Source organism: Lucilia sericata, unplaced genomic scaffold, assembly GCF_015586225.1.
Source record: "Lucilia sericata isolate MDLA Ls3-8-SP2 unplaced genomic scaffold, ASM1558622v1 Contig000182F_arrow, whole genome shotgun sequence".
Lineage (NCBI taxonomy): Eukaryota > Metazoa > Arthropoda > Insecta > Diptera > Calliphoridae > Lucilia > Lucilia sericata.
In genome coordinates, this window is record NW_023994210.1 from 453,785 (window position 1) to 476,744 (window position 22,960).

Here is a 22,960-nt window from a genome sequence, read left to right on the forward strand (position 1 = left end):
CGACTAATGAAGTAGATTTTGTTTTTTATGGGAAATCTAGTAAAATTCAACTGGATTTGCGCGAAATCTCATAAGTACAATATTTCGCTGTAGTGTAAATGGGGTATTAGATTTTTCTACACATTTTCTGAAGTATTAAACGATTAACATCGGACTCGTCTGCACATTGTCGAAAAGGGAATTTCAGTGTTACTACTCTGCACAGTTTGTTTTTTTTTTATTCTCATATTTTTCTTCAGACATAAAGGAAAATAGTCTGCACATTTTCACAATTTCCTTTAGATATTTAACAGAAAATTCTGCTCATTTCCTAATATTTTGTTCTCGGAAATTTTGTGCCCATTTTCAGAATTTTTGTAAGAAAACTTTGCCACAAATCTGCACATTATCTAAAAAAAAATTGTTTTTTTTTTTCATGGGTGACATTAAAATCTAAATTAACGTTTGGAAAAATTGGCGAACTAGCAATAATTTGCGTGCCATCCCCAATATTTAAAAACTATATATCTGTAAAACTATTATAGTTAGAATCTTCAAAATCGTAAAGTGTTTTTTTATATATGTACATTGATGTTAGTGTAGGGATTTAAAGAAGTACTTGCAATTTCTCTTACAAAGAAGTTGTTTAATAAGTTGTTTTATTTTTTAATAATAACTTGTTAGAGTGCTATATTCGGCTGAGCCGAATCTTAAATACCCTCCACCAGCTACTTTTATATTAATAACCTTTTAGTTAATCAAATATTTATGGAAATATGTTTTCTCATCGCTTTTAATAGAACATGCAAAGATTTAAATATTTTAAATCTGTTACAATTGCAAGTTTTTTTTCGCAGCATTATAACACGATTTTCTATAATATTTTATAGTGCCTTAAAATATGCTTTAAAGATATTTAATAACTTCCTGGTATGCATGTATGTGAAATATTTAAGGAATTTTAGATATGTGTACTGTTGTTTGGAATTTGTTTATACTAAATTCATTTTACAAAAAAAAAAAATATATATACCGTTAAAGTGTTTTTACAGTAACATTTCTGAAGATAAAAGCTATATTTCTGTCAAAATTTGTATCTATGAATAGCTATATTTCTGTCAAAATTTGTATCTATGTATATAGCATTTTTGGAAATAAGTGATGTACATTAAAGTGATTTTCGGAAGAGGCTTTGTATGGGACCGATCGTGAAAAAAAATTTTAAATAAAATTTATTATACAAAAGTAATGTCTGTGTCAAAAAATTGCATGGATATAATTGTTTGATAATGAGTATTGTGAATTAATGTGATTAATGTGATATGTGATGGGAGGGGACCTTATATGGGACCTGTAACCAATTATGGGTCGATCGTGAATTTTTTTAAATAAATTTTTTGTTATGTGCGTTTAAGTGATTTTTTGAAGGAAACCTTCTATGGACCAATCGTGAAACAATTTTATAATTACATTTTTGTATACAAAAATAATATTTGTGCGAAATGTTGTATAGATATCATTATTTTTAAATTAATTTCGGAGCTTGGGGTTCTTGTATGGGAGATATGACCAAATATCATCAAATATCAAATACAGTATCATTTCTATATATAAAAACAATATTTGTGGCAAAATTTGTATGGATACCAATATTTGGTAATGAATTATGTGCGTTTAATTGATTTTCGGGAGGGGACCTTGTATGGGAGCTAAGACCAAATATCGACCGATCATGAAAACAAATTCTAGTATCATTTCTATATATAAAGACAATATTTGTGTCTAAATTTTTATGGATACCATTATTTAGTAATGAGCTATGTGCGTTTAAGTGATTTTCGGGAGGGGATCTTGTATTGATACGGTAACATTTCTGTGTATATAAGCAATATTTTTGACAAAATTTGTATGGATACCATTCTTTGGTAATGAGTTATGTGCGTTTAAGTGATTTTCGGGAGGGGACCTTTTATGGGAGCTATGACCGAACATAAAAAAATGTTACAGTATCATTTCTGTATAAAAAGGCAATATTTGTGCAAAATTTTGTATGGATATCATTATTTGGTAATGTGTAATGTGCGCTTCAGAAAATTTTTCCTCTATATAAATTCAATTGAAATTGTCGTTCTACCGGAAGTTATTAACAATTAATGCATTTTCCGGGAATATGTACATTTGTATGGGAGGTATATGAAATTGTGGACCGATTCCACCCTTTTTTAACAGGAATCAAGCTTCCATATAGAAACAATTGTGTGCTTATTTTTATGGATTAAAATGAATAGTTTTTGTGAAAATTGCAGAGACTGAAAATAACTGGGCCACATAACCAAAGTGATTGAATTGTGATTTATTTTTATTTTTTTAAATAAATCACTCAGAAAACAGTTATAAAATGATTTTTACTTAAATGGTTTAGTATAACCCAAGGCGAATTCAGATAAGGTGGTGTTATTCAATCAGCTGATAATTTTTTTCTTAATTCGCCTGGTTTACGTAGCTGTCAAAGTTTGTTATTGTTTACATTTTTATATTTAAAAATTTCCGTTAAACGGAGAAAAACTTCGTTAATATTTTGAATTATTTATGTAAAAAATCTAAAAATACCAAGCATCTCGTAAGCAAATATAATTTTATTTAAATAATGGCATAATTGGTATGTATACAAATATGTTATTTAGGAAAAATATTTTTTTCCATTAAATGTTAACATATTAAACAATATTGTTTTATATTTTATATTAATATTGTGTAGATAACGTGATTAACTAAAAAAAATCTCTTCCGGAACACTTTATATAAAGAAACGCACATGAAGAATTTAGCCGAACAGCGGCAGCATACTTTTACATATTTCTTAATTTTGAAATCTATTAAATGTTAACAAATTAAACAATATTGTTTTATACATACACTATGTAAATAAAGAGATTAACTAAAAAAACCCTGTTCCGGAACGCTTTATATAACAAAACCCATATGAAGTATTTACTCGTCCGGCGGCTGCTACATTATGGCCAAATATTGAAGATTACTCCGCCGGAGTAGAATTATCCATTCGCAACAAATATTCATTCATTCGTAATATAATATTTTCATGAATATGTACTTTTTTATGTTTATTTTTCACAAAAAATTAAGTTTTACTAACTTCAGGCACTCACTTAAATTTTGCAAATTAATCTGCCGGAATAGAATTTTTCGTTTGAAACAAACATTATTCAATTCAGAAAATATTTTCTTCACAAATTTTAATATCTTTATCATGATGTAATAAGTACTTAGTGCATCCTGATCTTTATCTTTATTTAAAAAAAATATATATATAAAAATTTTACAAAAATTTTTCATGAAATGAATTCGCCGTACTTATGGTTTTTGACATCTACGTAAACCAAATGCATAAACAAAATACATGTAAAATGTTGTTGTTGCAGAACTGCCACCACCTTATCTGAATTCGCTATTACTACTATTGTTTTGTTACTTACATATGTTTTTGGCTGAGCACTTGGTTCTTGTATTCCTTTTTTCTCTTGCTTATGTGAGAGTACATTGTTGTTGTTTGCTATGATTTTTGAAGAAAGTATGTGTGTATGTGTGTCCTAACAGTGTATTTACATTTGCGATTTATTGTTTTGCTTTTAAAAATAAAAATCATAAGCAGACCTTTTCAAAAATGTTTACAAAATAAAAATCAATTGTAGCGAGTTATTTTGTTTTTCTTTTCGGTTTCTCTCAATCACTTAAAAAAATCTAACATAAAGGTTTCTCTCAGTGATAAACTGCAAAAACACAATTATAAATGGTGATCACAGCAATTAACCTTATAAAAACAAAGTGGACCCGTTATTTTTAGTCTCTGGAAAATTGTATTAGAATGTGTTAAAATAAGCTTAATTTTTTCGGAGTTTTTTTAAATTTTGATTGATAACTCTCTCCGATGTAAACCAATTTTGCTCATTTTCAATGCCAAACTGCCTAGAACAAGAGTGAATCTTCTGGCCGAATTTCATTACTTTTTTAGCATCGTTTTTACGTAAGCGTGTTTTACACAGAAAGACAGACAGACGGACGAACAAACCTAAATCGACTTTTATCATGACTCTATTCCTATCGAGAGCTAATTAAAATTGATGTCGAAAACGATACAAAGAGCGCATAATTCATGATAGAGTAAAATGTATTAAAGGACTTATAAAGAATTTGTAAAAAATGAAGATAAAATTAAAAAAAAATCATATTATTTTTAAAAATCACTAAAAGCACCGTAAAAAATTGCAAAAAGTTCTATAAATACCCGTTTTTTACAAAAATCTCCGGTAATACGAAGCTAGTTTATTATTATTAATACGAAGCTAAAAGGCACTAAAAATACCCAAAAAGCACCGAAATGGCAACACTGGATCAAAGACGAACTTGTCAACAAGAGCGTAAAAAATACAACAATTTCATTTAGTTGTTTGACAGCATTTAATGGTGCCGCTTTGTTTTACAAATTCAAGCATAATTTGTAAAAACAAAAACACAACTTTCAAAAACAAGGCAACATTTGCAAAACCCACGTACACTCCAAATATTTTTGTAGAAAGAATACAATGAAAGTAAATAAGATCATTCTTCTTTAATACTATTTTGCACGTTTTAAATTAAAATGTTATTCTTTGTGAAGAAATTATAATTTTTATATTCATCGATTATATTTTATTTGCAAAAATTGTAAAATATGTCAAAATTTGATTTCATATTAAAGCCACAGATATTATCTTTAAAATAGTGTAAATAGAATACAGTACTTTTCGCTTAAAGGCCAAAAACAGATGTAAGACAAAACAATCCTATTTACTTGCAGGTTTTTTTTTTAATTTCATACAAATTATTTTTTCTTAAGTCCACTTCGCCTATAGGCCATTTTCGTATAAAGGCCAAATTTTCTTTGCATGCATAACTAATATTGTATAGAAAAAAATTTCCACACTTTTTTTAACAAACTCGCAAAATTATTGTTTGAAAAAATATAATCATTTAATTTAAATTCTTTAAAGAAATAACCTAAGATTACAGAATTTTGTTTAAAAAAGTGGTTTTATTGAAGAAAGTACATAATTTGTATATAGTCCAAAATGTGTATAATATATTATATTAGGATTCAGTAATAGTCCATAAAGTGGCTTAAAAAGAAATTCGGATATAGTCCTAATTCGCTTATAGTCCACAAAAATTGTGCAACTGTAGTTGTGGACTATAAGCGAAAACTACTGTCGTTTACTTCCAAAAGGTTAAAGGTCAATTTTCATATTGTATTCAAAGTCAAATAGAGTAAAAATACAAGGTACGAAGATACCTAAACTCTCTTCTACATTCTAGTGAAAACTTTTCGATGGAGACTCGTGAAGTTCTGGAGTTATTAACCAAAACCTAATTTAAAGCAAGTTTTTTATACAAACATTAGTATAAATTTCAATACATGGTAAATTACATTGTAACTCATAAACCACTGGTCCAATTTAAATGTAATGTACACGAAAATTATTGAGGACGATCAGACCTTACTGAAAGTATCTTTTGTCATCACAATATTGAAAAAAAGGTGGAAAACAGCGTGTTGGAAGGGAGCTCTTCGACTTCAAAAATTATTTTAAAGCTTCTTGCATCTATAAATGAGATCAAATTTAACTCATCATAAACTTTTCGTAATTTATACAATACACTAAAGCTAGATCCATATTGCAATACTAATTAAATTTAAGGGTTTAAGACAAATAATTTGTTCACCAGAAGTTAAACAATTAAACTGAAATAAATTTTCAATTTTATTTATAACTTAGTACTACCATTACGTTTATAAAACCCGTAATGTATACTATAAGAAAATTCAACTTTAGCTAAATCGGTCCTTATTTGCAGATTTGTGAAGCTTTAACATATTTTTTATAATCGAAGTACTCTCATTTAATACCACGTACCTCACCTTGTATTTTAACAGGGTGGTAACAAAGTTAAGTAATTATACCCTACACCACTTCAGTGGGGAGGGTATATTGGGTTTGTGCTGATGTTTGTAACGCACAATAATATTGGTCCTATACCCATCCTAAAGTATACCAATCGGCTTAGAATCATTTTCTGAGTCGATTTAGCTATGTCCGTCCGTCCATTTAAACCTTGTAATCAAACAATGAAATTTGGTACATGATCTTCTATTGTCCCAGGGACGAAGCCTATTGATTATGGTTAAGATCGTTCCATTATTTCACCTAGCCCCCATACAACTGAACCCCCCAATAGGGCTTGTAAACCTTGTAATCAAACTACAAGTCGCAATTTTGGAGATAATTCAATGAAATTTGGCACATGATCTCTTATGGTACCGTAGACGAAGGCTATTGAAAATTGTTAACATCGGTCCATTATTTCACCTAGCCCCCATACAACTGAACCCTCGAATAGGGCTTTTAAACTTTGTAATCAAACTACAGGTCGCAATTTTGGAGATAATTCAATGAAATTTGGCACATGATCTTTTATGGTACCGTAAACGAAGCCTGTTGAAAATGGTTTACATCGGTCCATTATTTCACCTAGCCCCCATACAACTGAACCCGCCGAATAGGGCTTTTAGGTTCATAATTATGTTTAATATACTCATATCTCGACAAAAAGCTGCAAAAACCAAGTTCTACACAAGATGATCATATGACCCTAGCCCCTATGATAAGCCCCCATCAAAATTTCACTTAAATGTCCACAATTTTATTCAACAATATATATCTGAGGCAAGGTACAATTCAATTTAAATGTTTTATTATGGCAAATAAATCACATTATATTTTTGTCAAAGGTGTAGGGTATTATATGGTCGGCCTCGCCCGACTATAATTTCTTACTTGTTTTTAATACGGGGCTGTCTGATATATTTGACATTGAACAATATACTATGAAAATTGATATACTATTTATTTGCACGATTTTAAAGACAATATCTTTAGCTTTTAAATGAAATCAAATATATTCTGTACTTAAAGGAATTTCAAAGTTATGGGCAATTATATGTATATTAGAGATATAACTATTGACATTCTTTACAAATATGCAAATTGGTATATCATAGTCGAATAGAGTATTAAAAACTATAAGAAACTACATTATTATTTTTTCGCGGTTGGTTAAAAAGTTCACGTACCAAATGTCTGTCGGTCTGTTTTTTAAATCATTTTTTTGAAGGCTACATATGTCTTCAGAATGCAAATCTTAGATAATTAATTAGATATGCTTTTAAGAATTTAGATGTTTAAAACCAGTAAAATCGGTCCATAAGAATCGAGGATATGGTCAAAACAAATATGATCAGCAAATTATTTTTTATGGACTTTTTGATTTAGGGATAGGGATTTCGGGATAGGTTAGGTAGGCAGGTCGTCCTCGCGATGTCATCACTGGGGACACACTTGGGTCCAGAATTTTGATCCCTTTGTGATACCTGAAACGAGAGAGAACGGTCGGCGTATTAGTACACTTCAACCTAATCACTCTGGTTTCCACCGAACCAGTTTGTCGCACGAATATAGGAATCTATCTTTCGGATATCAACCTCCGATAGATCCGCTAAGTCATGCAGAAAATAGCTACCTAGCAGACCCATTCTGTGATCAGCTAGGGCAGGACAATGACAGAGGAAGTGAGTTATACTCTCTTCTTCCTCTTCATCCTGGCAGCTCCTGCAGAAGTCGTTACTGGGTAAGTTCAGTCTTCTTGCATGGAGTCCGAAAGGCCAGTGGCCAGTTACCACTGCCGTTAAGTTCCGTAGATTAAATCTCGGAATGTAGAAAAGGGCTTGGGATCTTTGTGGGTCGTAAGATGGCCACATGATCCTTGCCTGTCTACAGGTGGCTTCAGTCGACCATCTGCATTGCGCAAGCTCATATAGTTTTTCACGTATCGAGCGTTTGCAGGTTGAAAGCGGTATACAGACAAAAGGGTCGGTATGCTCTCCTGCAAGCGAGGAGCCTAACTTGGCAAGAGAGTCCGCGATGCTATTACCAGGAATTTGCTGATGTCCTGGAATCCAATACAGTCCTATTGTGGAATGTTTCGCCATCTCGTTAAGGGATGCCCGGCATTCTAGGACTAAGTTTGACGTCGTGTAGACACCACTTAGAACCTTAAGGGCTGCCTGGCTGTCGGTATAAATTCGAATATTAACACCGTATATTCGATAAAACCTGAGCCAGTTTGCAGCCCGTTTAATGGCTGATAGTTCAGCCTGAAGGACGCTACATTGGTCAGGAAGCTTGAATGATACTTCCGTTCCCGAATGTGCTATGTAAAAGCCAACGCCTACACCATGGTTTGATTTTGAGCCATCAGTGAAAACCTTATACGATCCGTCATGGAGGATTGTTTCCATCACATTTGGGTCGTGTCGGATATTCACCGAAAAGCTTCTATCAAAAGACGGTTTGGCGATGCAATAGTCGATATTGCCAGGAATCTCTCCTAGACAATTGAGAATGGTGGAGTGACCTGACTGAATCATATGCCACATACCAATTGTATTGAGTCTAATAGCCGCGTTGAGGGCAACCTCTTGGGCCATTAGATCAATAGGTAGCCATCCCATCATGACAAAGAGAGCCTTTGATGGGGTGGTGCGGAGAGCCCCCGTTATCAACAGAGCTGATGTACGAAGGATTCCCTCAAAACGTTTGCGGTGTGAGTCCTTTTGTACAGACTTCCACCATACAAGTGCACCGTACAATAGTATGGGCTTGACTACCATGTCGAAGAGCCATTTGGTATTCTTGGGGTTTATGCCCCATGATTTGCCAATTGCTCTCTTACACGAGTATAAGGCCGCAGCCGCTTTTGATACTCTAGATTGAGTGTTCAAATGCCATGATAGTTTTGAATCTAGGATTACTCCCAGATATTTAGCACTATCCGATAACTTCAATTCTATCCCATTCAGTCGTGGGAGAGTGAAGGTGCGTATCTTGTACTTCTTAGTGAAGAGAACAAGTTCCGTTTTCGATGGATTTACACCAAGGCCACTGACGTTGCTCCACGTACTGAGTGTCTTGAGTGCAATCTCCATCCTTTGCGATAAAGTATCCAGATATTTGCCAGATACTACTACAGACACATCGTCTGCATATGCTATTACCTTAAATCCCATAGATCTAAGATCCATAAGAAGTGGGTTCAACTCTAGGTTCCACAGAAGTGGAGATAGAACTCCACCTTGTGGGGTACCGCGATTTGCCACTTTTGTGACATTTGCTGCTCCCATTTCGGAGATAATGATTCGTTGAGTCAGTAATCTCTTGATGAAAGCTGTTATTGGTTGGTTTATACCCAGGCCAGTTAGGGCCGTTGTTATCGACCCAGGGTGAACATTGTTGAAAGCCCCCTCGATGTCCAAGAAGGCAACCAGTGTATATTCCCCTTGCGCTATTGTCTTTTCAATGTGACAAACTAGCGAATGTAATGCAGTCTCAACAGATTTTCCCTTCATGTAGGCATGTTGAGATGCTGATAGATGGTCAGGTTTGATATGTATTCTGAGATGCAGATCAATTATCCTTTCCAAAGTTTTGAGAAGAAAGGAGGATAGACTAATTGGTCTAAAATCCTTTGGCTTCGTGTGAGAGGTCTTTCCTCCTTTCGGAATGAAGACCACTGTGCACTTGGTCCAGGGTTCGGGTATATAAGACCATTTTAAACAGGCATCATATATCCGCGTTAGCCAAGGCATAAGATGGACAGCATTGTATTGCAAATCCGCAGGTATTATACCGTCAGGACCCGGTGATTTGTAGGGGTCGAAGCTGTTTATCGCCCAGTTGATTTTATCTTCATTTATGGATATTCCTGTATCAGCTGGGAGATCTGTAAACTGCATGTCAGTCCCGTTTGCGCTTTGCATTTCTTACCAGGTTCTTGAAACGATTAACCGAGGTCTTGTAAGAAATCCAGTTTCCTGTTTTCTTTGCCTCGTTAAACAGTCTGCGCGTCTCTTTTCGAGATTTCGCAATGTCCGCAGACCACCATGGGGGCCTGCATCTGCCCTTGTGCATATTCTGTTTACAAGACAGTGAAGTCGCGTGTTTGAAAGCTTGATTTATGGTTTCAACCGCGTTTTCTATGTCCGATCGGTTTTCGATGATCGGTACATCCTGGAGTGAACGTGAGATTAGCCCCATTTGCATTTCCCAATCTGTTCGTCTCCTGTTTATAAAGGGCTTTGGGGCCACTTTGTCAACTACGATTTCAAAATCGATGTACTGATGGTCAGAGAAAGAGCAGTCACTTGAGACTCTCCATCCCCTTATCCTATCATGATGCATAGAACTAACCAGCGTAATGTCAAGAACTTCCCTTCTGTTTGAAACAATAAAGGTCGGTTCGGATCCTGTATTTAAAATATCAAGATTATTGCTTAGAATGAAGTTAAAGATTGACTCACCTCTAGCGTTTATGTCCGAGCTTCCCCAAACAGTGTGATGGGCATTGGCATCAGCCCCCATGATGATCGGCATGCTTTTCGAGTTTGCCATCTCTATGGATCTGCAGACCAGGTTGTTCGGTGGCTGGTCGCTGTGGTCGTGAGCCATGTACGCCGAGATAACCAATATAGCACCTACACTGGTCTCCCATATGGCTGCTACGGTGTCTTCATCACTGAAATCAGAAAGAATGAAGATGTTGAGACTGCTTTTGGCTACTATACAGGATCGAATCTTACCAGATCCTTTTGCGTACAATAGCTTAAAGCTTTTCATGCCTAGTCCACTCACCCTTTCTTGGTGAATCCAGGGTTCCTGGATTAGGGCGAGCTCCTCCCCACTTACACCCATTCGGAGGAGCAGTGCAGCCGAGGCTGCTTTGGAGTGGTGGAGATTAATTTGGGTTACTCTCACCATCTCCTTTTTTGTCTTTACGCAACACTGTGACGTTGGCATCCTCCTTGTCAGAGGCAAGGAGATCGTCCTCGTCAACTGACTCTTCCCCCTCCTTAACCAACTTAGAAGTTGATTGACTCAGCGAAAGGTCAGTCTCGTCGCAAGACATATCCGCAGCGGATTGGTCAGGATCGGGATCATCCTGTTCCAATAGTCCCTTGTCATCGCCTCGGTAGACACGAAGGAAGATCGACTCGAAGCCGTAGTAGACCTTCCCTTGTTTCTCGCGAAGCGGCGCCAAAGACTCCTGGTTCAGGATCACAACAATCCTTCTGGAGCTTCCTACAGGTTGAGAAACCCTGACGACCTTCCAATCTTGAGTTGGAAGATCCGGATTGCCAACCTGTAGAAGCTCCAGTATCGCTGCCTTTTTATGTGGTTCCGCAGGAAATATGGCGGTGGATTGTACAAACAAAGTACAATTTTTAACTTCGCTGCAGGACATTCAAGGTATCCTCCAATAACTGTCAGCATGATTATACTCTAATGATAAGTAATTTTATGTAGGCCATGTGTTAAGCAACTCTACGAATATTGGTCCGGCTCTGAGAAATTAAGTAGAATTGTTTGGTACCAATGTCTTAAATGACGTTTTTACAAAAACCGCAATATCTCGGAAACTAGAGACGGAAATTTTCATAACAATTTTTGCACTCAGCAGGAATCAGCTATTTTTTATTTAAAATGCATTTTCAAGGATTGTCTAGTGTTATACAACATTGGCCATCTCGTGGTGGTATAACGCAAGTATATACTTTTTGACAATTTTAACACATTTTTAAATTTTCAAAGCGCGATATTTTTGGTGTGGTACGGGATTCCGATCAAAAAGTCATTTATTTGTGGAACACTTTCAAACCATAATATGTGTGGGAAATTTCATTAAAATCGGAAATGGTAAATCCGAAAATACCTGTTTTCTATCCGTTTTGATATGGATTCTCCCAGGAATGTAATTTAATCTTTAAAATCGGAAATAGTAAAAAAATTGTTCAGTCCAAACTCATTGAACAAACACCACTTGTGCGTGTGTAGTGGTGATTTTATAGCCAACACCACTATAGTAGGGAGTGTATTATGCGTTTATGCTGATGTTTGTAACACCCAAAAATATTGGTCCTGAGATAATTTGATGAAATTTGGAACGTGTGATTTTTTTGGTCCAAGGACGATATTGAAAATTGTTGAAATCGCTCCATTATTTCACCTAGCAAAAAAACTTATTAAACTTAGCATTATAATCCTCGACCGGAAATTAAAATGGAGACACCACATAAAGGATAGGATCAACAAGGCACATCGGTGCTGGGCGATATGTAGGAGAACTATAGGCATGAAATGGGGTCTTTGTCCTACTATGACTTGGCTTTATAAAAGTGTAATTAGACCAATTCTAGCTTATGTTTAATAATCTGGTGTACTGCTTTGGACAAAAGTGCAATATCAAACTACTACAGGGAGTTCAGCGTACATGCTGCTTGGGTATAAGTGGTGCCATGTGTACCAAGGCTCTGGAAACATTACTAGATATTCCACCCATTGAAACGTATTTAAGATATGAGGCGGCGCTTACAGCCGAACGGCTCTTTACTTTAGGCAAACTGACCAAAAGCGGTTATAGGACACGTCATCAATGTATACAGGACACATTGGAAGGTTATTGACAATCATCGGACGTGCCTGATCGTATACCAGACACAGAATATGTCGGAAACTTTGAAATGCTGATCCCAGATAGAATGTCTTGGTCAAGCGGAACATTAGAGCAAATACCAGTACCAAATGCCCATATTGGGGGACAAAGTGGCTGGGATTCTATATTGAAGACCCAGAAACAGAAATATACCACCGTTTACCAAATCATAACACAAGCTTCCAGGCAGAAGTACGAGCAATAACAGAATGCGTAAATTGGATTAGAATAAATATGGCGCCCACAGCGCTTAATATATTTACCGACAGCCAAAAGGCAATTAGGGCGATATCAGGTGATCTGAATCTAAGACCATATGGATTATAAGAAAGCTTTAACTGAATGCTCTCCCAGAGGTAAGGTTTACATCATATGGGTACCAGTCCACTCGGGAGTAGTCGGCAACGAAAAGGCGAATGTAATAGATTTAAAGGGAAGGGAGCTCGAGGCCGTTAACCAGATAAACGCAAAACCATTCGACGAAACAAAAGCTGAACTAAAAATATGGGTGAGAGAATCCCATAAGGCCTCTTGGAATAATGAGACAGTGGGAAAAACCACGAAGATCCTATGGGGTGACCCTGATGAGAGCAATACGAAAAACTCCTCAAAATGAGCAAGTCTGAAGTTAGTATGATATTACGTATTCTGAGTGGACACACAGGATTACGAGCACATCTATGCAAAATTGGACGTGCGGATTCAGACGAATGTAGAGCATGTGGAGAGGACAGTGAAATTCTGGAGCCTTTCTTTGTCACTGCCAGGCATTTGTCGAAGTTAGATCCAAGTATCTTGGAACTGATGTCATTCCGGAAATAACATTCCTGACTAACACTGATTGGAAGATTCTTAGGAATTACGTTGAGGAAACTGTGTTTCTGAACAGTGAAAAATAATTCATTTAGTGAACTTTTTTTGTTCATGATAAGGAGCGCACAACATGCCCGATAGTGGCCTAGGTGTATTTCTTCGAAAATGATGTAGCATACGTCCTCCTATCAACCTAACCTAACCTAGTTTTATATAAGTCTTAATAATTCTAGCGTTTTTCGTAAAGATCGGGTCGGATCAGAAAATTACTTGAATGTCAACAATTCTCTTATAAACACTAGTATCTCGATGAAATTTGGTACAAATAAACATAATTTACGACAATAAATTTTATAAGGATCCGATCAATTTCTGCCCTAGCCCCCATATAACTGGACCCTGGGCCTTTTATCTTTTAACTACGTCAAATATACTGCTATCTTTCCAAAAATCAGCATAATTAAGTTTGATATTATTATAAATAACACTGTCGATTTTCGTAACGATCGGGCCTCATTTAACCCTGGCCCCTATACAAAGTCCCCCTCAGAAATAAATCGGAACCTTCCGATTTGGGCCGTTTATCTCTTAACTACGTCTAATATACTACTATCTATTCACAAATCGGCACAATGCACATAGGTCTGGCTTATCATGTTTTTTAGCCAAAACTATAAAAATATTATTTTTACATTGAAAATTTATTATGTATTAATTTGAGATAATTTTATATAAATTTCCGCGTTTTTAATCCTTTTGTGACCAATTAAAATATTGGAGGTATTTTTGAAATTTTTTATTTTTTAAGCAAAAATTAGCTTTAAAAACAGTCTATTTGTAATTAAACGGCAATTAATTAATGGCAAATATTTGCCAACAAATTGATCTAACCATTTTGTTTTATTCTTAATTAAAGACCCTATAAAATTCGAACCAAAAAATAATATTAAAAAAAGTTTTTTAAGAGAATGTTATATTTAAAAAATGCATATCTTAATTAAACGGGCAAGTTATAGCGAAATAAAGTTATTGTAAATATTTCCCAATATTATGACTCGATTTCTGGTTTTTATATTTTTCTCACATTTTAAAACAATATGTTTTATTCCAAAAAAAATTCAGGTAATATTTTTTTAAAATGTAAATTTTTAACTAAACGGGCAAGTTATGTTAAAACTACTTGAAGGCAAATATTTCCCAACAGATTGGTCTAATATCGATTTATTATACTTTTCTCAACACTTTAACCATTTCAGTTTTATTCTTAATTAAACAAATTCAGATATTTTTTAATAATGTCAATTTTTAACTAATCTCACAAGATATATTAAAATTAATTGGTGGCAGATATTTCCCAACATATTGGTCAAATTTAGATTTTTTATATTTTTCTCAACACCTTAACCATTTTTAATTTATTATTAATTAAGGTCTATAAACAAATTAAAGTATTATTTTTAAATAATGTCAATTATTAACTAAACAGGCAAGATATATTAAAATTAATTGATGGCAAATATTTCCCAAATATTGATGTAATTTCGATTTTTTTTTATTTTTCCCAGCACTTTAACCGCTTTGTTTTATTCTTAATTTAAGTCTGTATAAAAATTGGAACCAAAAAAATATTTTTTAAGCGAAGCAATGTTTAAATAATGCGTATTTTTCATTAAACGGTCAAGTTTGGGCAAAATAAAATTATTGCAAATATTTCCCAACACAGTGGTCTAATTTCGGTTTTTAATATTTTTTCAACACTTTTAAACATTTTGTTTTATTCTTTATTGAAATCTATATACGAATTCGAACCAAATAATTTTTTAATGAATAAAATATATCTCATATATTTTGTACACCAGCCAAACTTTTTATATTTAACTTTTCAGAAGTAAAATCTATATTATTATCATTAATTTAAATAAGTAATATGTTTAGTGTATTCTTTCCTTACCTAAAAAATCTGTTGAAAAAGAATAATACCAACATTTTAGAAATATATATTTTTTTAAATTTATGAAAAATAAACAAAAGTAAAATTGTTTTATCGCGGTCTAATGTGTAGTAGTTTTTCCAAATAATAGAAGTATATTTTATAATCGTTCAAGTGCTTACTTTAACACTGCAGTACCTAAAAAGTAATTGTGCGATTTGAGTTTTGGCCATAAATATTTGTCCTTAAGTCGGTTCAGAATCACTTTCTGATTCGATTAAGCTACGTCCGTCTTTGTGACCGTGTGAACCTTGTGTGTACGCTACATACATACATACATATATACATACATACATACATACATACATACATACATACATACATACATACATACATACATACATACATACATACATACATACATACATACATACATACATACATACATACATACATACATACATACATACATACATACATACATACATACATACATACATACATACATACATACATACATACATACATACATACATACATACATACATACATACATACATACATACCCTGTAGGATTTTGTGAGTTAACTAAAAATCAAGTTAACTTTTTGATAACTTCCCAGCAAAAACTGGGTAATGGCTTTCAGTTGTAATTACTTACCTATCAATATACTTTTCAATGACTACTAAATATCGTTTGGATTACATAGAAGTAGTATGATAATGTCTTACTAATAATGTGTTATATAACTAATTTCTAATTCATTAGTAATCTTGCCAGTAAAAATATAGAAGCTGTATACGTTTTTTCATGCGATTTACAATGACTACTTTTTCTAATTACTTGTAATCGTTTGCGGTAAGTACTTGCCTCCAATGACATCACCATGTTAAAATAATGACTTAAAATGCTATTGTGTAAGTGAATTTTAGCATTTTAATCCCTTACATGGTAATGAAAGTTTTTACTGGGTTCTTATGACTAGCTTCAAAGTAACTCAAAAATGATCGAGGAAATGAACAAACATTTCAATAAAATTTTAAATAAAAAATAAAATAGAAACTCGTATCAAATTTGTCAAACAATTTGTATTGAAAAAATGAAATTATGAAAATGAAAATTTGTTTCAGCAATGAAAAATTAATTAATTATTATTAAATTAACATTTTCAGGAATATAAGACATAGATAATGGTGTATATAGGAAGGAAATGTTGCTGCATATTGAACGCATTTATTATCACCAGGGAAACCGAAAACATGCTCTAAAAAAAGTGTTTTAAGCGCCGTAAAAAACTCAAAATATACTCTTAAAATTTAAAAAATATGCTCCAAAAATAAAATTTTTCATTATTTTTTAACATTGAAAAGCTCAACAAGATAGAAATTGTAATGAAATAATAAATGTTTAGTGTCATATTTCATCCTACAAGATTTTTATAATTGATTCATCTCATAGTTTGAAGAACTAGTTTAATAGAATTCCGTTTTACGTTCAGATAACCAATAAATAACATGAAACCATTTGGACCCCAAAAAACTATTTCAAGCGACAAAGTTTGACATATTTCTTCCAATTGTATTCATAGCTTCTAAACTGACATTTTAATCGGTGTTGTCATAAATTCCAATAATTAGTTTTTTAAACTATAAAAATGGATTGGTCTCATGAAATCAAAAGTAATCGGTTTTATGTCTGATTTAAAATTTGATGCTTTATTGAACAAAAAACTATAACATTGGTTTTCATGAGAATAATATATTTTTTGCAGTTTTTAAGTTCTCCAATGAATTTTTTTCAAAATTGTAAAATAGGCTAAAAAAATTAAAAATAAAAAAATAAAATTTTATTTTTTTTTTAAATAAAGTTTTGAAAATGTACAAAAGCGAAAACATCAAAATATGCACTAAAAGAGTAAAATATGCTCTAAAAACTCGAAAATATGCCTTAAATATGCTAAAAAAGTCAAATCATGCGAAATTATGCTCTTATGGGTAAAATATGCAAAAATATGCTCTAACAAATCGATGCCAAAATTCTTAAATTGGCCTGAAACGTGTAAATATCTTATCCATGAGTCCATACGACGCACCACAAAAAACATGCATTTGCATATTTTGGTTTCCCTGATTATCACTAACAATTTGTTAAAATAGTATAAAAATATAAGAAAATTGCAGAGGTAACTCACAGCTGATCTTTTATTTATGCACTAGAAGCTAACTCATCTTGAGGTAACTTCTGGTTAACTGAAACTGATGTATAGTGAGTGAGTACTGACTCGTTCCTATGACATCACATTGAAAAACTGAATAGTATTTTATAAGCAAATTGGTTAGCTTTTGAGTCACCTCTGACTCATTTGTGGTTAACCATAAGTTAGTTTTACATACATACATACATACATCATTCAACACGTGTTTTATTATCTTCATAATAAAATTTTCGAAACCATTCGATTCACAATCAATAATCTAACTGCCTGTTTCACAATATCGAAACAACATTTTCTTTCTTATAAATATATTGAAAACAAAATTTTAAATTTATTTGTTGTTTTCAATATATTTGTAAGAAAGAAAATGTTCTTCCGCATTTAGAGAAACCGGCAGTAATAAATAAAAAAAATTTTTAAAGATCACTTGCATGTCCATCAATATACATATCGCACACCTAGTACAAAAGTGACACAACTCAAAATTTTATTTTTGCGTTTTTATATTCTTTAAGCCTTAAGTTTAAGCCTTAAACTATACACAAGATACTTGTTTAACTCTACAAAAATATTAGTGTATTTTGTTGTTGTTAACTGTTCAAGAAAAAACGTTATGTCTTTCTTTATCTTTCAGAATTTGTAAAAAATTTGTTTCCTTTTCTTTAAAAAATTTTTTTGAGTTGTGTCACTTTTGTACTGGGTGTGCGATATGTACATACATAACTACAGATAAAAAACATTCAAATTTAAATAAAAAGGTGGACAATATTTTTCTTATACTTTCCCACTTTTGCTTTGTCAGACCGTCATAAAACCTACGGCTACACAATCACACATACATAATTATTTCCCATATTATTGGTTCTTTTTTACTACCACAACAGAACCTGTTTCTTGCACACACATTTAGCTCGAATTTAACTCGAATTCGCTTACGAAGCGAATACAAAACACATAAAACTCTAATTAAAATTGTGCTCGCGTGTTGAAAAATAAAACTCGCGATTTTGAATTTTAAAACGAGCGATATAAATAAAATAGCGATCGCGAGCGATATTTTTACCTACCCTGAAATTTATCACATACTCTTCTCTGGATCCAACGACGAAGGCTGTTGAAAATTATTGAAATCCGTATTTTATTTCTCCTAGTCAGCATATAACCGTACATGAGCAGACATTATTTGGAACCTATGTAAGATTCACCATAAATGCTTTATATTATTTAAAATGAATCACATTTATTAATCGGCCACGCCCGACTATAGTTTCTTATTTGTTTATTCTATCATTAGTGCAGATAATGCTCATATATTTAAAAAATATCATCCATAATATATTTTATAAATAGTGTAAACATTTTTAAAACTAAGAATTCTTTTACATTTTCAGAAATTTTGTAAAATCTTTACGAAATAAGGCGACACATATGGCTAAAGGCCTTGTACATCACATTAGTTCAACTAGATTAAAAAAAAATAACAATACATTTGGAGATATTTCGTAAGTACAATTATTAAATTAATTTGAAAAAAAAAAACTACCAAATTATTTTTGGTTATTTATATCGAAGCTGCCTATATCCTTTTTAAGTTTAAAGAAAAACAATTAACCAAATCGTTAGCTTCCCAGGAAAAACTTACATTGAAAAGTAATGAGTTAAAAAGCTAATAAAACCTATTTTCACTACTTCTTTATTAGCATTTTAAGTCATTATTTTAACACGATGATGTCATTGGAGGCAAGTACTTCTACGCACGCTTACAAATAGGGAGTTAAAGAAGTACTTGCAATTTCTCTTACAAATAAATTGTTTAGTAGGTAGGTTGATAGGAGGATGTATACTACATCAAATCCGAAGAAATACACCTAGGCCACTATCGGGCCTGTTGTGCGCTCCTTATCACGAAAAAAGGGAAAGGAATGTTATTTCCGGAATAACATCACTTCCAAGATACTTGGGTCTATGTTGTTTAGTAAGTTGTTTTATTTTTTAATAATAAAAAGAGCCAGGTAGAATACGAACCAGCAACTTCGGTTTGTTAGTCTGTATTTGTTAGTTTGTATTTCGCTAATTATACAATACAAAATCGCGAATTTTATTTTTTAAAACGAGAGTACAATTTTAATTTGAAATTTTTGTTTATTGTATTCACTTCGTAAGTGATATTTACATGTTTTTGTTTTTTTTTTTTTCAACTTTTTTTGATAGATATCCCACTCGCATCCCATTATGGGTCTATAAAGCCCTTCAAATAAATTGTATAAGCTTTCTTTTAAGTAAAAAAGGGCCCATTTTGGAAAAAAAGAAAAAAAATATAAAACGAGTAAGAGTCCTATATTCGGCTGTGCAGAATCTTACCCAGCAAAAACTCGGTAATGGGTTGTACTTCCATAACCACTTACTTTTCAATGACTACTACTTACCGTCTGTAGAAGTCCGTAGAAGTACTCTAGTAATGACTTTCTTATAATCTGATATAGAAGTACTTTATTTTCGGCTTTGTCGTTTTGTTTGCACATTTTATTTAATTGCGTTTTAAGAGTTGTGTTTTACAAAAAATAAACAAAATTAGTTTTGTAGTGAAAGCCATTATTTGACGCGCAATAAAATAGCTAAGCAGTGGTGCAGTCTGTAGAACATTTGACTAACAAACCGAAGTCCCTGGTTCGTATTCTAGCTGGCTCTTTTTATTATTAAAAAACAAAACAACTTACTTAACAACTGTTTTGTAAGAGAAATTGCAAGTACTTCTTTAACTCCCTATTTGTAAGCGTGCGTAGAAGTACTTGTCTCCAATGACATCACCGTGTTAAAATAATGACTTAAAATGCTAATGAAGAAGTAGTGAAAAGAGGCTTTATTAGCTTTTTAACTCATTACTTTTCAACGTAAGTTTTTCCTGGGTATATACCCTTCACCATGTTAAATTAAAAAATTATTACAAAAATTCAAAAAATACCAGTTGTAAAACGAAAAATTATCAGAAAGTCGCCTTTTATAGATTTTCAATCAATCAGGTTGTTGCGTATGTGCATAAAAACCAAAGATTGTATCATTCATAGAACAAAAAAGTTGATAAAATCGTTTCCTTTTTTGTTTGTATTAACTTAAAAGTACTAAAAAGACCCACTTTACATGTTCTCACTATAAATACAAAAAGTACCTTCTGGAGAACAAAAAAGTACAAAAAAGCCAATAACAACATACTGCTTCGTTCGTAACGTGACGTGACGTCATGCTCAGCTTTGTTTTTTATACTCTACACCACTGTAGTCGGAAGGGTTTTATGCGTTTGTGCTGATGTTCGTAACGCATTAAAATATTAATACTATACCCACCTTAAAGTATACCGATCGACTCAGAATCACTTTCTGAGTCGTCCGACCGTCCGTGTGTCCATGTAAACGTTGTTATCAAAGTACAGTTCGCAATTTTCAATATAATTTGATGAAATTTGACCCAGGGACGAAGCCTATTGAAAACGGTTAAAATCGGTCCATTATTTCACCTAGCCCCCATACAACTGAACCCACCGAAAAAGGCTTTTGAGCTCATAATTATGTATAATATAAATGTATCTCGATGTAAATGTATCTCGACAAATTCCCCTTCAGAAAGTGACTTGAATATCTGCAATTCATTTATTAACATTGGTATTGGAATGAAATTTAGCACAGACAAAAGTTATATATGAATACAAATCTATCCAGCCCATTTTATCGGGATCGGTTCACATTTGCTCCTATCCCCCATATAAAGCCTCTTGTAGAAAATAAGTTATTCGTCAATAAATTGCTTAAATAAATCGGAATCGAATATTCAAGATAAATGCTTTATTATGAAAAATAAATCACATTTAATTTTCATAACTGGTGTAGGGTATCATATGGTCGGACAAGCTCGTCTATACTTTCTTACTTGTATAAACAATAAAAAATTTACCGTATGTATGTGTTTTGTTGTTGTAGTTTACAGCTTCTGTCTCAGCATGAATAAAATATATACATTTTTTATGAAATTTTCAGAGGTTGTCTCGGATTTTTGCTCATATCTCCGGTATTTATGGACCGATGGACCGAATTATTAAAGATTCGGATCTCGCCGATATCTGGAGTCCTCTAAAAACTGATTTCAACAGAAATACAGACGGACAGACGGACATAGCTTAATCAACTCCGCTACCTATAAGGACCCAGAATATATATACTTTATGGGGTCGGAAGATTATATTAATAAGAATTACAAACGGAATAACAAACTTATATATACCCCTCTCACGAAGGTGAAGGGTATAAATATGGAAAGAATGAAGAAATAGCTATCTGAACTCCTTTGGACAATTTTCGCTAAGACCAATAGGTGAAAAGTTACACTCATTTGAATAAAACCCTGTATGACCAAAATGTCTAACTTTGACCCCCTCTGACTCCGGCAGTTTGTATGTATGTACATTAGAGGTGTCCAAATAATATCAATTTTGCTCAGATTGGTCTTATTTTGGTTATTAGTGTCTAAAACTTAAATTTTATTCAAAGTGGATAACGATATCCCGTACCAGAAACCGATTGAAAAGTGTAAAATTGGGAAGAAAATATGACTTTTTTTAATATCTTCAAAAATTTTGCCATTAAAATTATATATTCTTAACATTTCGAACAAATATTATCTTCTAGAGAAAATTAGCTTTCTAAAAAGGTATAAAATATTAATAACAAGCGACAAATAACAAAGTTATAGGCATTTTCTTTTCAATAATTAATACTTATTTTACTCGATTTTTTTTTGTATAGATATATTTGTTTACCTCACTTCTGCTTGCAAAACAAAGACATAACAATGCAAAAAATGCATTATTTTTTTAATATATGTCTTGGGAAATTGTCAATAACTTTGTTGTTTTATAACTCATTGGATAGACAATTTTCTCTAGAAGATAATATTTGGTCGAAATATCAAGAAAATATAATTTTAGTGGCACAATTTTTGAAGAATTAAAAAAAGTCCTATTATTAACCTCTATTTAACGCTCTTTAAATTTTCAACTCTTTTCGCTAGCTTAATTTTTAAACTCGCGAGTCAAAACATGAAAAATTTAAATCACTCGAATTAAATGCGCTCGCTATCCACACGCTAATGTAAACACAGTTTTCTTTTTCATTTCTCGTTTTAATTCCTTAAATTAATATCTATTCAATATATTCTATTGTTTATTAAATAAAATAAAAAATTCAATTGTAAAGTGTTCTAGTTGTTTTCATTTCTTTGTTTTAATTTTCTTAATACATACTAATACACATGAATTCTCAATATAAGAATAGCTTCAGTTTAAAGTAGGGAACCCAATCCAGAAATCCCGATACCG

At 32.7% G+C, this 22,960-nt stretch overlaps 1 protein-coding gene and 1 long non-coding RNA gene across 2 annotated transcripts in view; one reads left to right on the top strand and one right to left on the bottom strand.

Moving 5' to 3' along the window:
• Positions 1–22,960, top strand: part of LOC119601640 (vacuolar protein sorting-associated protein 13D-like) — a 275,471-nt gene that overhangs the window by 201,801 nt on the left and 50,710 nt on the right. Inside the window, exons 8-9 of the mRNA XM_037952697.1 lie at positions 18,987–19,097; positions 21,624–21,670. Of these exons, the coding sequence (XP_037808625.1) occupies positions 18,987–19,097; positions 21,624–21,670 (158 nt within the window). The remainder of the gene's footprint in view (positions 1–18,986; positions 19,098–21,623; positions 21,671–22,960) is intronic.
• On the bottom strand, positions 7,379–10,874 carry LOC119601641. The gene is made up of 3 exons (XR_005231255.1): positions 10,727–10,874; positions 10,448–10,662; positions 7,379–7,462 (listed from the first exon to the last, which is right to left on the bottom strand). It is a non-coding gene; the product is annotated as an uncharacterized LOC119601641 (long non-coding RNA).